The sequence below is a fragment of the Colobus angolensis genome, unplaced genomic scaffold (genome assembly GCF_000951035.1).
Source record: "Colobus angolensis palliatus isolate OR3802 unplaced genomic scaffold, Cang.pa_1.0 Scaffold493, whole genome shotgun sequence".
Lineage (NCBI taxonomy): Eukaryota > Metazoa > Chordata > Mammalia > Primates > Cercopithecidae > Colobus > Colobus angolensis.
This window is the reverse complement of record NW_012118410.1, coordinates 510,345-525,867: the sequence shown is the minus strand read 5'-3', so window position 1 is coordinate 525,867 and position 15,523 is coordinate 510,345. Positions and strand designations below refer to the sequence as shown.

At 35.5% G+C, this 15,523-nt stretch overlaps 1 protein-coding gene across 3 annotated transcripts in view; it reads left to right on the top strand.

The window, feature by feature from the left end:
* Positions 1-7: 7 nt before the first annotated feature.
* The window catches only part of STXBP5 (syntaxin binding protein 5 (tomosyn)), a 209,368-nt gene continuing 193,852 nt past the window's right edge, over positions 8-15,523 (top strand). For all 3 annotated transcript variants that reach the window (XM_011959439.1, XM_011959438.1, XM_011959440.1), the window contains exons 1-2: positions 8-423; positions 1,721-1,818. In XM_011959439.1, the coding sequence (XP_011814829.1) occupies positions 265-423; positions 1,721-1,818 (257 nt within the window). In that variant the 5' untranslated portion in view covers positions 8-264. The remainder of the gene's footprint in view (positions 424-1,720; positions 1,819-15,523) is intronic.

Sequence of the window (15,523 nt, the reverse complement as noted above, 5' to 3'; positions counted from 1 at the left end):
CTGAAGCGGCGCCGCAGCAGCCGCGCCAAGCAGCGGTGGCCTCGGAGGAAGAGGGGTCGCCGCCCGGGGTTCTTGTGGCCGCCTCTCGTCGTCGCAGTATTTCCTGTTCGGATTATCTTTTGCTTCCCCCCAGCTGCCTCCTTCTCCTCACACTCCCACTCCTCCGTTTCCGCGGTCGAAACTGCCCTCGGCCCCGGGTAGTCTGCCCCGTCCGGGGACCCCCGTGCCTCCCCTCCTGGGCTGCGGGGGAGCCCCTCCGCGACCATGAGGAAATTCAACATCAGGAAGGTGCTGGACGGCCTGACCGCCAGCTCGTCCTCGGCGTCGCAGCAGCAGCAGCAGCAGCAGCAGCAGCATCCGCCTGGGAACCGGGAGCCAGAGATCCAGGAAACACTCCAGTCCGAGCACTTTCAGCTCTGCAAGGTGAACGGAGCGCGCAGCCCCGCGACGCCGTCATTGAAAAATTGGGGTTGTTTTAAGGGGGCTGCTCGGGCTTTACATGGGAATGCAAGGGAAGAGAACGCCAATAATAATAATAACTCTAATAAAAGGCTCGCTCCTCCCCTGGCGAACCTTTCTTCGGTGGGTTATTTTGGAGATTGATACCTTTACTGCTTCTCGTTGATTTTTCTCTCTTCCCTTTGCACATGCAGCAATCAGTTCAAGGTTGCTTCAAACTGTTATCCGACCCTTAATTTGTATTCCGACACCACCAGTAATAACCTGGAAGCTTTTATATTCAAGCGTTTTAATATGATTCACCAACTTCGAAGTTTCCTTTGGAAATGGTGTCTAATGAATGTTGTTTATCAAAAAGCCAAACCTGTTCTACCACACCTTTGCTCATCACTTTTCCCTTAAAATGTGGTGAGTGGCTTACGATATGAAATCGTAGGGTTCTTTTTATCATTGTTTTGTTAAAAAGTTAGTACTGAGATTTTTGCCTGTTAGTGGCACGATGATTACCATAGCGTTCTGTAATTCAGAAAGAATGATGCAGCGAATTAATTCACCAGCTGCTTAATAAGAAACACAAATTTGTCTCGGTGTTAATACCTGCCTTTCTCATAAATAGCCATGTATTTGTATGTCAGAGTTTCTTAAAAGTGTGTGTGTGTGTGTGTGTGTGTGTGTGTGTGTGTGTATGTATATATGTCTAATGCCCTAAAATGATTATGGCCTTAATAGTAAATTGCAAAAATATATGTTGTACTCATCTACTTTCTGTTACAAGTGTAAAATGTTGGGATAGAGGTTTGGTTATTGCTCTACTGAATGCTTGACTAAAGTAATTATATGACAGCTTTTCCTTAGAAGTACTTGCGTTAGCATCCAAGTAAAATAATGATGAAATGAATACTGCCAAAATAAAGTATGAATTGCATTTAATGGGTTTACAGAATTTTGTACTATTGCAAACTTTAGTCATTTGGTGTCGGATGTAATAGTATGGAATATTAATAAAATATTTTCTTCTATGGAATACCAGTATGGAAAAGCAAAATTAAAGTATATTGCTGGACTAGGTTTTTGTTTCAGGTTCTATGTGAATGACTTTGTGAGTGTAGGTTTCACTTATTTTTTTTAAAAGCAGTAAGTGCATGTGTATGTGTTTTGCATCAGTGGTAGTGGTTCTACATTCTAACGCCTCTGTTGACTTTTCTATTTTTAAATTTCGCTTGCTGCCTTCGTTGCTGTGATGTCACTTGCCCATCCCTAGACTGTTCGCCATGGATTTCCCTATCAACCCTCAGCCCTGGCCTTTGATCCTGTACAGAAGATCCTGGCAGTGGGAACTCAGACTGGTGCTTTAAGGCTGTATCCTTTTTTTAATTTTATTTTTTAACTTCTACTTTGTTCTCCCCAGTCCTTCTGAGGATTAGTACCAAAGAAAATTTTTATTTTCCTGTTGGTGTGATCAGATATATACTATGAGAAATCATGTGTTGGCTTTTCCCTTGATTATAATTCAGCTCATATACTGCTGTGATGTTTCTCAGCTCTTCGTTTATAGTAGCTAAACATATATCCAAAGAGAGGTCTGAAGTTTTGTTATAGTAACTATTTTATTTGTAAGGAGATAGAAGTTTATAAGGAAAAATGTATCTGCTTATATTGTTGGTCTGATGAATGGGGTATGTTAAGGATGAGATTTAAAGACAATTTAAAAAATATTATGCATGGTGGATATTGAACTTATGACCTATTCTAATAAATTAGAGATTGGATTTGAATCTGAATTTGGTTGTTTTTGATATGTCCATGTAGAAAAATCATTAGCAGAAGATAAATGCAGCAAATTAATTTTCTATAAAGTTATAAATGGTTAATACTTCTACCATTTTTTAGAGCATTTTCTTGAAAAATGCATAGGGTTAAATTTATTCTCTCGATATAGTTTTTCCTCTCATAGTCTACATTTGTTATGTATTTGTAAAAACTGTTAGGCTACTATACATTAAACTACTAGTATAGAAAGAATTTTCCTGGTCATGTATGAACTATATTAGTTTTATCAAGCATTTTTTTCAAATACTTCAAAAGATTTTTTTCAAGATAATTTTTTAGTGAGAACAGTACAGACTACTCACTTTCTATTTTTATATTGAAATGTGTTTTACTGTGACTTTGAAACATACTTAACCGAAATATATTCTTATTTTTAAACTTAATAAGATTTGGATTCATCCATCTGTAGGATATCTACTTCCTACATGTTAATGAATAATGTATTGGTGATAAATAGAAAAAAAATCAATAGATGATCTCAATAGACATTATTATTGTCAAAAAAAAAAAGGAAGAAAAGAAAGAAAAGAAATATGGGATAAGGGAGGAGCTTTACTCCTTTACATTTTAGATTTTTCTGGTTCCTGAGAAGGAGCGAGGGAATCTGCATTTGAGTTAAATATGTGCCAGGCATTTTACTTACATTTTAAAGTCATTATTTCAAAGAAGTACTGTGTGATATATATATATATATATAAAGATAATGCCTCAAGTTTTATTTGTGATTTAATGTGCTGTCTTCAAAATGCTAATAGAAGTTTTAGGATGGACTATTGAACTGTGTTACTAAGTGAAATCTACTATACATAGTAAATACTATGCAGTCATACCTATATAAGCGATAAAATCTGACCAGGCTAGATCCGAATCTGTTAATTTCTGAGACAGTATGTCTCAAGTGCTCTTGCCCAAATATCTAGATGGTTATGACCAGAATATTTTTTGGCTTCAATTGTTTAGGTATATTTATTCCTGAACTCAATGATGAAGACCATCCAGTTTAGGGTTGTTGTGTGAAGACGGCAATGAAGTTATTTTGTCAGTGTGGGTCCTGAGTGTTCAGCAAAACTCTATAGTAGACAAGACTAGTATAGCGTTGGATCTAGATGCATTCTTTGGAACTGAAAGCAGTTTCTTTTTTTTTCCCAGCAAAAGAATTGCATAACTGGACTAGAAGAAGGAAAGTGAAGTTGAATTAAATAAGCTATTTTTCCATTATTTTGCTTTTCTTTAAAATGAGTTTAGGTTTTACTGTTTTCCCAGTGTGGTCTCGACATTCTTTTGGTAAATAACTTTTTTTCCTTGTAACAGCCAAACTAGCCCTTTTATAATTTAGTATCATTATAAGTGAGTACCACCAGCAGGGCTGATTTTATAAAACCAGATTCTTAGACAACACTTTTACCCTAATGCGTTTGAGTAATTGATATGGCACAAAAGGTGTAAATTGTTAGGCCTAGTGCTAATTGCCAATTAAAATCAAGGATCAGGTGGCCAAAATTATCACTTGTATATGACTTTTGGTATACTTTTTATAGTTAAATATGTGAATAAAAGTGAACCTGTAATCATAGTTTGCAATTATACTGTAAAATTTTTTTAGAACCTCCTTACTAAGAAGGAAGTCTGGAAGACTATTTACCAAATTACTTTCTACTTTGCCTTTTTATGAGATTTCTATGAACATTCCAGAGTGATAAATTGGCTTGCTTGCCAGTAATACCACCTAGTCATTCCTTCTGTTGAGTTTAAGTAGCAGATGAGCTTATGAGCTTTATTTATTATGGTTCTGATTTATAGAAAATGACTAAGCCCTGTTTATTTTATCTCATTTTCCATATATGTGCTTTAAGATATATGTTAGTATCTTTTTCTTTGTTATTTTTGAAACTAGACACCTAAATTCCAAATCTCCACATTGGTTTAACATGCAGATACTACAAATGTGTATATATTAACTTGGAGCTTTCGTAGATTTTCCTATTGTAATTGGTTTCTTTTGATACTTTATTCTCTTCTTATGTTAGACTCTTGTAGTCTGTAACACAGTTATCCTAAAAAGTTATCACATTTTAGAGCAGAAAATGGACTTCTAGATAAAGTATTTTCTTTGCAGATTGAAAAGTAGGCGATGTTTTCAGAAGTAAGATTAGGCTATTACAATTTCAAATGTATATGTAGTTTAACTGATGAATGTCTTCCTAAATGTCAGAAGACTTTACTAAATTGATTTATTTACTCTGGTTTAAAACCAAAAAACCAGACAAGAAAGATATATGTGATAGCTAATGTTTGTAGATAAGGATTAATGAAAAATCTGAATTCTTTAATAAGATATAACAAATAATGAGGCAAAATAAATTAAACGTATTTGCTACATTAATGTATAGGAAATGACAGATGATATAAATATGCTGAATGCTAAACCTTCTTGACTTCTGGAGAGAATATGAGATTGAAGAATGAAGGTATTTTTAATAATGCTATTGTCTTTATCTAGACTTCTGATTTACTACTAAAATTTCAAATTGCTTCATACTGTAATGTAATCATGGGTTACCCTGATATTATTTTTAAAATATTTTTTTTTCCTAAACACAGTGAGGTCATTTTATATGTGAATATTTCAAAGACTGAGCAGAAAAATGGAATTTCAGGTTTACTGAACTTGTGTAAAAATTTGAGGTTAAAAATGAATTGTCAAATTATTATCGAAGAACCTCATTCATTGTCTTCTTGACTGGTGGAAAATACAGTGACTTAGACAATCTCTGTTTTGACGAGGCATGGATTGTCTTTTATAATGCTTGCTGGAGACAGGTTTACAAAATGATTTTTTTACCTTACAGTTGATTTAGCAAGCACTTGAGTGTCAGACAACATTAGATTATAAATTGTGGCCTGAATTTTGGTTCCTCTCTTTCCACTAAAAAATTACATATCCTTGAATTAGTTTTTTTTCCTTACTATAAAAATGAAGGTGCAGTATTAAATGATTTCTTCAAGGAAAAAATTTATGATTTCAAGTAGCTATGTATTCTTCTAGAGGAGTAATACAAAAGAAATGAAAATGTGGTCCTTCTCTTCAAAAAGTTTCCAGTTCTAACCAAAGGACTGAAACTAAATAAGCAGTCGAAATTAGAGAATTATTTGGGGCTCTACTGACATTACACAAAGTCAGGTTACATGTAAATTTGTTGCATTTGATGAACATTTCTATCCATGGGTAAATAAGGATTCAGAATGACAGAGAGGAAGGAGTGGGAAAATTATTCTAGGCAAGGAAAACAGTATGGGCAAAAGCATGGAAAAGGGAATTATGCTAGTTTGGAGGAATACTAAAGAGGCTGGTTGGAATAAATGAGTTAGCAGGAGAAATAAGGAGGCTGTTGAGGGTCTTGAATATTAACCTGAGGTATCTGCATGATGTTCAGTTAGGAATTATAGTTATGTAATAGGAGATGCTGACAGGAAGAAAGTGTGATTTTTTAGCATGATTAGTGGTGTAGTGGTATCATAGATGAAAAGAATGGACCAAGTGAACCTCACAGAAAACTATTAATCCATGTAGGTAGTAAAGTGGATCCAAAACAGGGGTGGCAGAATGGGACTTGGAGAAAGGCTCGACTTGTTTGTATAAAATCTTAGGGAGTAACTAAAGATGATAAGGTTTTGCAAGTAAAGTAATGAGGCAATTATAAGCGAAGTGAAAAACTTGGCAAAGAAGTGGCAGAGAAATGTTGAGTTTGAAATTATGTTATCTTTAACTTTTATTGTGTTATCATTTTGAGAGAGGAGCCTAGACTTCTTATTTTAATGTGAGAATTTGATATACTTTTACCGTTTGGTTTTGGTTTTTTTGGCTGGTCCTTGGTGATTTCCAGGATTTTGTTATTGAATTTATGTTTAAAGTCATTAGTAGCTGTTTGGCATTGTCCATTTATTTTCTGTCAGTGTTTCTCAAAGTGGTAGCTTTTTGGGCAGGATAATTCTGTAGGTTTGTCCAGTGCGTTGCAGGATATTTAATATCCTTGTCTCCCACCTACTAAATGCCCGTGTTGCCTCCCCTGTCAATGTGGCAACCCAGACCCTCCAAAACACTTCCAGGTGCCCCTGGTTGGGCATTTAGCCCAAGTTCTTCACCAGTTGAATAAGAATAATAATGCTACCTAGCTTGTGAGGTGATTGTCACGGTTAACTCTACTAAAATGCGTGTGTGTAGCTTTTCCGATCATGAAGGGATATTTTGGTGGATACATGATTATTACATTATTATTAAAATACATGATTATTATTCATATGAGAGTTTTTCTGTGGCTTTAATTTTCAGGTCCGTCATTTCTCTCAGTGAATACTGAGTGGCAACTGTGTGGGAAGGCCTCCATTTCGTTTATTTTTGTAGCTAATACAAACTTTGAGGAAAAAATATTGAAAAGCACTGTTCTTTTCTTTGAATTTGTTTTTAAAATAGTTGTATTCTGCCAGGCATGGTGGCTCACGCCTGTAATCCCAGCACTTTGGGAGGCCAAGGCAGGTGGGTCACGAGGTCAGGAGTTTGAGAACAGCCTGACCAACATGGTGAAACTCCATCTCTACTGAAAACAGAAAAATTACCCTGGCATGGTGGTGTGCGCCTATAATCCCAGCTGCTCAGGAGGCTGAGGCAGGAGAATCGCTTGAATCTGGGAGGCAGAGGTTGCAGTGAGCCAAGATTGTGCCAATGCACTGCAGCCTGGGTGACACAGCAAGACTCCATCTCAAAAAAAAAAGGTTATGTTCTTCTCAACCACAAGTTTTCAAAATTGCTACTTAGATTAATGTGTGTGAAAGTTTCTTACATATAGTAAATGCTAAATTGATTAATGACTTTCTGTACTGTACTTAAAAGATAGCATTAGAATATTTTGACTTGCTACTTAATTTTATTCTATAAAACATAATTATACTATGAAAAAAATTGGAAATGATTTTCGTTTGAAATAGGCTAAAAGTAAAATAATTAGTTTAGAATTTAGCCAGTGTTTTTTCTTGTTTGTTTGTTTATTTGTTGTTTTTTTTTGAGTCGGGGTCTCACTCTGTCACCCTGGCGTGCAGTAGCATGATTATAGCTCACTTCAACCTCCACCTTCTGGGCTTAAGCAGTCCTCCCACCTTGACCTACCAAGTATTTGGGACCAGAGGTGTGTGCCACCACTATTTTGTTTTATTTTTGGCGGAGACAGAGTTTCACTGTATTGTCCAGGGTGGTCTTGAACTCCTGAGCTCAACTTGCCAAAGTGCTGGGATTACAGGCATGAGCCACCACGCCAGATTTTTATCCACTCTTCTCCCTCCCCATCATTTTTGTTCATAGCCACTTTCCTCCTCCTCCATCCTTTTTGTTCATGGAAGAGTTTTGGTCATTTGGAATTGTAGTTGTGCAGGAGAAACAAGGAGCTTGAAATACTCAGCTCATATCTCAACTCTTAGCTCCTCATTCAAGAGGACATTGCATAAAAGGAAGAATGAGTGCTGTATCAGCTGTAAGTTGTGATTCTTAGCATGGACTACTGCAGCAGGAGGAATAGGCACATTTATTTCAGAACAACCAGAAATGGAATCTGCTTGGAAACAGTTTATTTTGCAATGGATTTCTTGTGGAGGGAAACAAATGTGATAAAAGCCATGGAATTGAAAAGAATAGGTTAACTATTGGAGAATCAAGTCCGTGTTTTGTAAGCCTTTCTGCTTTAAGTAAGATGAGTTTTTTTCTCTTTTGGATATTCTCTTTGTTTTCTGTTTGGTTTTCCGTATGATTCATTTGAAATTACAATTTAATTTTGCCATCCTAAAGGAAAAAGTAAAGGCACTTTGGAAGAATTACCATTACCTTATTATTAGGAGATTCTTGTTCTAATAATCTTCAGACTTACTTTGTATAAGTGAACTAAAATCTCTGTGCTTCAGTTTCCTTTCTTATAAAATGAGGAAATTGGGATGTATTATTTCCAAGAATCCTTCCAACTTTTGGATCTTAGAATTTCTTTTTCTGTGGGGGATTTAGGAATTCTTTGGACTATGTTCCTGTAGAGGGATCTTCTGGTTGATTGTCCTGAGTTCCTGTTAAAGAGAATGAAGTATTAGACTCCATACCATTGTGGCTCCCTCAGCTTTGTGTCCATTGACTACATTCATAATTCAAGTCAGTAGAGGCACAAGTGTAAACCTTTGTTTACAGGACGGACCAGGAAAGAGCATGTGAATGAACTAATACAAATGTCTTTCTTGAAACAGTAGCTCACACTGAATACTAAGATGGTGGGTTGTAGCATTTTCTGTGTATAACAGGTAAGGTTTCATTATGAAATAGGAAACCAGGACTTTTTTTTAACACTATTAACAAAATTTACCTTCTTTCTTGGTTGTTAAATGTCAGGATGTAAAATTAAAATAAATTAACTTAAGAATATTGAATTCCTGATCATATGATCTGATTAATCTTTAGAGATTTATTATAGAGACTGTCTCCCTTGAATTGCTAGTATGTAATTTGAGTACTAAATTTGGTAATTGTATAGTATTATAGTATAATAACTTGGAGTAATACTTGCTGGGCATTTACATGTAAGTAACTGAACTATAGGCTTGAGTATCACTAAATAAAAGATAAGCTTAATTGTTGGATCAATTTGGCTTTACCTTTATGCCCTGGAAGAGGCAATTATTTACAGGAAGAATTTTTTTCTTCTTTTTTTTGAGATAGGGTTTCGCTCTGGAATACAGTGGCACAATCACAGGTCGCTGTAGCCTAGACCTCCCAGGCTCAAATGATCTTCCTGCCTCAGCTTGCCAAATAGTTGGGACCCACAGATGTGAACCTCCTTACCTGCCTCACATAATTTTATGTGTGTGTGTTTGTGTGTGTGTGTGTATTTTTTTTTTCTTTTTCTTTTTTCTTTTTTGCAAAGATGGGGTCGTACTATGTTGCTAAAGCTGGTCTCCTGGGCTCAAGCTACTGTGCCCAGCTACAAGAAGAAAATTAATAATTAGGATATCAGTAATATGGCAGTAATAATTAGTAATAATCAGAATGTGTATTTGTTTTCGATGTTTAAATGAGAGTTTCTTGAGCTGATTTGCTATATTAGCATCATCAGAAGGTATACTTGGTATTTTGGGATGGCAGATTAAGGAAACAGTTTTTTGGTTTGACCTAAACAGATGTTTATCTGTTTAAGAGTATAACAGATTGATACAGAGAAAAGGGCATTTCACTATTAATACCTTTTAGATTTGGATTTGAATTAAGATCGATTTTAAACATATTGTCATTCTACAAAAGTTCTTGGGAAGCAAAACAAAGTGATTACTGACTTGATTTTTATGAAATAAACTAAGAGTTAATAAAACTGTAATCATACAAAACTGCCAAAAGGTACTTGATACATTTCTCTTCCCTTAGTCATATGCAGCACACATTATTCTAAGGAGAAGTTATGGTGCTTTCTGATTTAATTACTCAGACTTCCTGTAGAGACATTCAGGTTTCTATACAATTATTTTGTACTTTAATTTGAACACATTTCTGATCTTTATTAGCAGCCATAAAAATAAGGACTTTTTCATGATCTTCTATGTATCTGTATTATCATTTTTAAATAAGTATAATGCCATCATCTACTTTCAGATTTGGCAATTCTAGTTGGTTGGTTTAATCTCTTATTTTCCTCATATTTTAAATACATTTTGTACACCAGTTCTGTTTACCATGTAACTTATCTTTTTTTCTTTTGGCCATGAGGGGAAGGTAAGCTGAGATGAAGGAGGTAGGGGTAAGAATTGTTGACACAGTTGGCTGCTTACAGTCAGTGTTCCGCAATGGCCATGTGTTTAGTGATTCCTTAAGTCTAGAAGTCTAGAATAAACTTTTCTCTGTTTAAATAATTCTTATGTTTAAAACCCAGTGTCTTTGTCTTTGTGACATATGTTTTGGTTTGATTCCATCCCCACTTCTAACCTATTTAGCCATCTTTTTCTTAGATGAGCCTTTAAAATTTTGATTTCTATATTGCCATTTCTTTATAAGTAATATATGATATTAAATGTCTAAAAATAGACCTTTTGGAAATTATAGCTGTAATATGGAGTGGCATTTTCTTTTAAAATAACCTATGAAGAATGTTACAGGATATGACAAGATACAGTGCAGTCCAAAGTAATGCAAATCAGCAAAATCAACCAGTATCGTCTCTTTTATCAAGAGTCCAGAAATTAGATAGTAGGAGTGTATAAATTATAAAATCAAGATGAGAGAACATACGGATTCCTAAATGATCAACTTTATGCCCTTCAGTAAGGATCATAGAGTGGATGAGTATGTGCGTGTGCGCAGACATTTAAAGGAGATTTAAGTCTTTAGGAGTCAGCAAACATTTCCTGTATAAGGCTAGATAGCAAATTATGGTAGGCTTTGTGGTCTCTGTGACAACTACTAAGCTCTGCTTATATGTAGCACAAATGCAACCAAAAACAATATCTGAAGAATAAATGTGCGTCAATAAAGCTTTATTTATAAAATCAAGCAGTTGGCTGGATTTGGCCCACAGGCCAAAGTTTGCCAATCTCTGCTTTAGTTTATCAGCCTGGCTTGTTTTTAAAGGATATGCAGAGAAGAATGTTCAGTAAGAAATACATTTTTGTGTTTAAATTTCATTAATAGCACTTGCTGCTAGTTGAAATTTAACCTTTCGTCACAAATAAAAGAGTCTTAAAAATAATCAGTAATTTTTTTTTTTTTTTTTGAGACAAGATCTGGCTGTTGCCCAGGTAGAGTATAGTGGTGCTATCTCGGCTCACTACAACCTCTGCCTCCCAGGCTCAAGGGATCCTCCCACCTCAGTCCCCCAAGTAGCCACCACCACGCCTGGCTAGTTTTTGTATTTTTTTGTAGAGACAGGGTTTTGTCATTTTGCCCAGACTGGTCTTGAACTCGTGAGCTCAAGCCATCCACCCACCTCAGCCTCATAGAGTACTTGCATTATAGGCATGAGCCACTGTGCCTAGCCAAGAATCAGTAATTTTTAATAATACACAGTAACTCTATATATCAAGGTAGATTATTTTATAGTTTTTTTTTTTAATCTTGTGAGGGGGTGTTATCTCTATTGAGTTATGATTAGTATAATAATAAAGGTAGCTTAATTAGGCTGGGTGCGGTGGCTCATGCCTGTAATCCCAGCACTTTGGGAGGCCGAGGCAGGCGGATCACGACGTCAGGAGATCCAGAGGATCCTGGCTAACATGGTGAAAACCCGTCTCTACTTAAAAAAAAAAAAAAAAATTAGCCAGGAGTGGTGGCAGGTGCCTGGAGTCTCAGCTACTTGGGAGGCTGAGGCAGGAGAATGGCATGAACCCGGGAGGTGGAGCTTGCAGTGAGCTGAGATCTAGCCACTGCACTCCAGCCTGGGCGACAGAGCGAGATTGTCTCAAAAAAAAAAAAAAGTAGCTTAATTAGGCATCCTTTGAGGGTAGTTTAATGATTAGCTCAATTATTGAAGTGCTTAGCTTGACTTCCTAATTCTAATTAAAAATATACTTGCCTTTGTAGCTTTTTCTTAATATCTTTCTTAATATCATATACATATGTGTAGTACATTTAGATAGATGCCTTTAAAGATAAAAGTGAATGTAAACATTTTATTAAAATATTGTGGCTTCTTTAATGTTACAGATGTTTGTCAAAAATAACTGGGAAAAAACTACCTGAAAAATGAATAATGTATTTTTCAAAAATTAATGGCTGGGCACGGTTGCTCACGCCTGTAATCCCAGCTTTGGGAGGCTGAGGCAGGCGGATCACCTGAGGTCAGGAGTTCGAGACCAGCCTGACCAACATGGTGAAACACCATCTCTACTAAAAATACAAAAATTAGCCAAGCGTGGTGGCAGGTGCCTGTAATCCCAGCTACTCGGGAGGCTGTGGCAGGAGAATCACTTGAACCTGGGAGGCGGAGGTTGCAGTGAGCTGAGATAGTGCCACTGCACTCCAGCCTGCGTGAGAGAGTGAGACTCCGTCTCAAAAACAAAAAACAAAACAGACAAAAAATTCACAAGGCTCCTAGAAGAAAATTCAGATTTTTGGCCGCTTTCTTTAGAATCAGATATATTACATGCTTGTTGGAAAGAACATACATGGTAATTTAATTGGAAACTGAAATTATATCTACTTTTTGAAAATATTTAATAGTTGCCCACTGACCACTTTTTGCATTTTTCCAGTAGCAGTAAATAAAGATATAATTTTACTTAGTAAATGAGGCAAATTTTTACTTGATTTCATTTCTCCAACTAGTATTCTTTTGGAAGTATATGTAAATATATATATGACAAATGAAATACCATGCTGAGCATATTTCTTTATATTTATTGGAGATATGATTTTAACGTGAACATTCACCTAGCAAGGTTTTTAAATAAAAAGTAGCTGTTAGTTTTTGTTTTATATTAATCTTCATTTGAAAAATAGGGTTTGCTTTATACAGCTTGTTATTTGTAAAAGATATGATGAGTCCTAGAACTTACATGGTAGTTATTGTTAAACATCAAGTTTTAAGCAGTTGGAGGTGTTTTAATAATAGTGTTTGGTCTTGTTTTTTTTTCCCCCCAAATAACTACAGTCTGGAACTTTTGAAGCTTTTCCTGGTGAAGTTGTTTGTTGAAGAGTGCTTAATCCTGCTCTTTCTTGAAAGTACATAGTCTTTTCTTGTGATAGCAGTACCTCTGCTTTTTCACAGCATCACTGTGTCAGAGGTGACTATAAATCTGGCGGCATCAGCTTTTGCAGTACTTTCTGCTAAATGTTTTTCCTTTTGTGTGTTTATCTCTTTTTGTCTTTTGAAAAGGGAAAGAGTTGAAACATTTTTTCCATCTGTGCAGTCTTTGTACTGTATTTTTCATAATGTGTTGTATTTTTCTTTTAAAATTCACTTAACATAGTTGAGAAAAGAACTTAGCCATTAGGCATCTGGGAATGGATGCTGGGATAAAAAACTGTTTTTACTTACATGTGAGAATTTACATTCTTTCTTGTTCATTTAACCCAGACCACTCTTGTTTATGACTACATAGTAAATAGTAGTTTGAGCAAGTGGTTCCTTTAAAAGTGTATTTATATATCAAAAACCATTCTAAATAATTGCCTGTGATAATAAATATAATTCATTTTTGCCTCTTCAAAAATATTCCTAACTCCAAAACAGTGAATATTAAGAATGATTGTTTTCAACCACTCTAATTTGTTTATAAATAATAATAAATTTTTTACTAAAAATAATAGTGGAAGGAGGTAACTAGAGGCCTATTCCAACCCAGTGAGTACTATAATTACATATTAGTCTGAATGCTACAATTTTCTGTTGTAGTGCTTGTTTTATTCGCATTAAAAGAAAGTAGTTGACCGACTAAATTTTCAGATACTGTTGGACATTTGTAAAATGTTACAATTGTCTTGACTTAAAGTTTTAAATGTTGATGTACACATTTTTTCATGGTTATTCTTAGCATTTTGTTAAATTTTTACTGCAGAAATAGTTCATTTTGTAGTTTTACTTAAATGAGATTAGCAGAATATTCGCATTGAGTAAGCAGTAAAAATTAATTTTGCCTACTCTTATTGATGATGTGGCTGTCTTCATTTTTAATATATTTTCTAAATTGACTTCATCTTTTAGTGCAGTTTTAGGTTCACAGCAAAAATAAATGGAAGGTACAGAGATATTCTGTATACTGCCTGTCCCAAAGCAGTTGTAACCTTCTCCATTATCAGCAGAGTGGTACACTGAATCTACATTGACACATCACTTATATCCAAAGTCTTTATGATAGGGTTCATTCTTTGTACAATTTATGAGTTTAGAAAAATATAATTACATGTCTTTCATCATTATAATATCATACAGAATATTCTCATGTCCAGAGTTTTGTGCTGTTCCTCATGTAGATCGTGTACATATTTGTTAGATTTATATTTTAACTATTTCATTTTTTGGGGTGCTAATATAAATTTCAAATAATTCCAGATTAATTATTTCAAATTCCACTGGTTCTTTTCTGGTATATAAGGAAGGGACTGACTTTTTTTTTTCTTTTTTAGAGACAGGGTCTTGCTCTGTTTTCCAGGCTGGAGTGCAGTGGCACAAACACAGGTCACTGCATCCTCGACCTCCTGGGTTCAAGCAATCTTTCCACCTCAGCCTCCTGAGTAATTGGGACCACAGGCGCACACCACCACGCCCAACTAATTTTTAAATTTGTTGTAGAGACAGGGTTTTGGCATGTCAACCAGGCTTGTCTTGAACTCTTGGACTCCAGTGATCTCACCTCCCAAAGTGCTGGGGTTTACAGGCATGAGCCACTGCGCCTGGGTGTGAATGAGTTTTATATGTTAAGCTTGCATATCGTGGCCGCTTTGCTATAATCACATATTGGTTGCAGGAGTTTTTCTGTTGATTCTTTCTGATAGCTGCATAGTTGATCATGTTGTCAGTGAACAAAGACAGTTTCCTTTCTTTCTTCCTAATCTATCTGTATACATTTTATTTCCTTTGCTCATTGCATTAGCTGGTGCTCCCATTACAGTGTTGAAAGGTGTGATGAGAGGGATATCCTTGCCTTGTTTCTGATTGCAGTGGAGAAGCTTTGAGTGTCTTGCTATTAAGTGTGTTATCTGTAGGTTTTATGTAGATGTTCTTTATCAAATTGAGGAACTTCCCCTGTATTCCTAGTTTACTGACAGTGTTTATCTGGAGTGAGTGTTGGATTTTCTGCATCAGTTGATATAATCATGTGATTTTTCTTTTTTAGCCTTTTAATGTAATGGATTACATTAATTGGTTTTCAGATGTTGAACTAGACTTGCATACCTAGTATAAATCCCATTTGGTCATACTGTGTGATTCTTTTTATACATTATTGAATTCAGTTTGGTAAAATTTTATTGAGAATTTTTGCATCCATCTTCATGAGAGGGATTGATCTTAGTTTTCTTTTCTCGTAGTGCCTTTGGTATTTGTATTAGTGTAATGCTGGGCTAATAAAATGAGTTAGAATATATTTCCTCTGCTTTTATCTCCTGAAAGAGACTAGAAATTTGATATAATTCACCAGTCAACCCATCTGGTCCTGGTACTTTCTGTTTTGGGAATCTATTAATTGATTCAGTTTCTTTAATGTATACAAGCCTATTCAGATTGTCTGT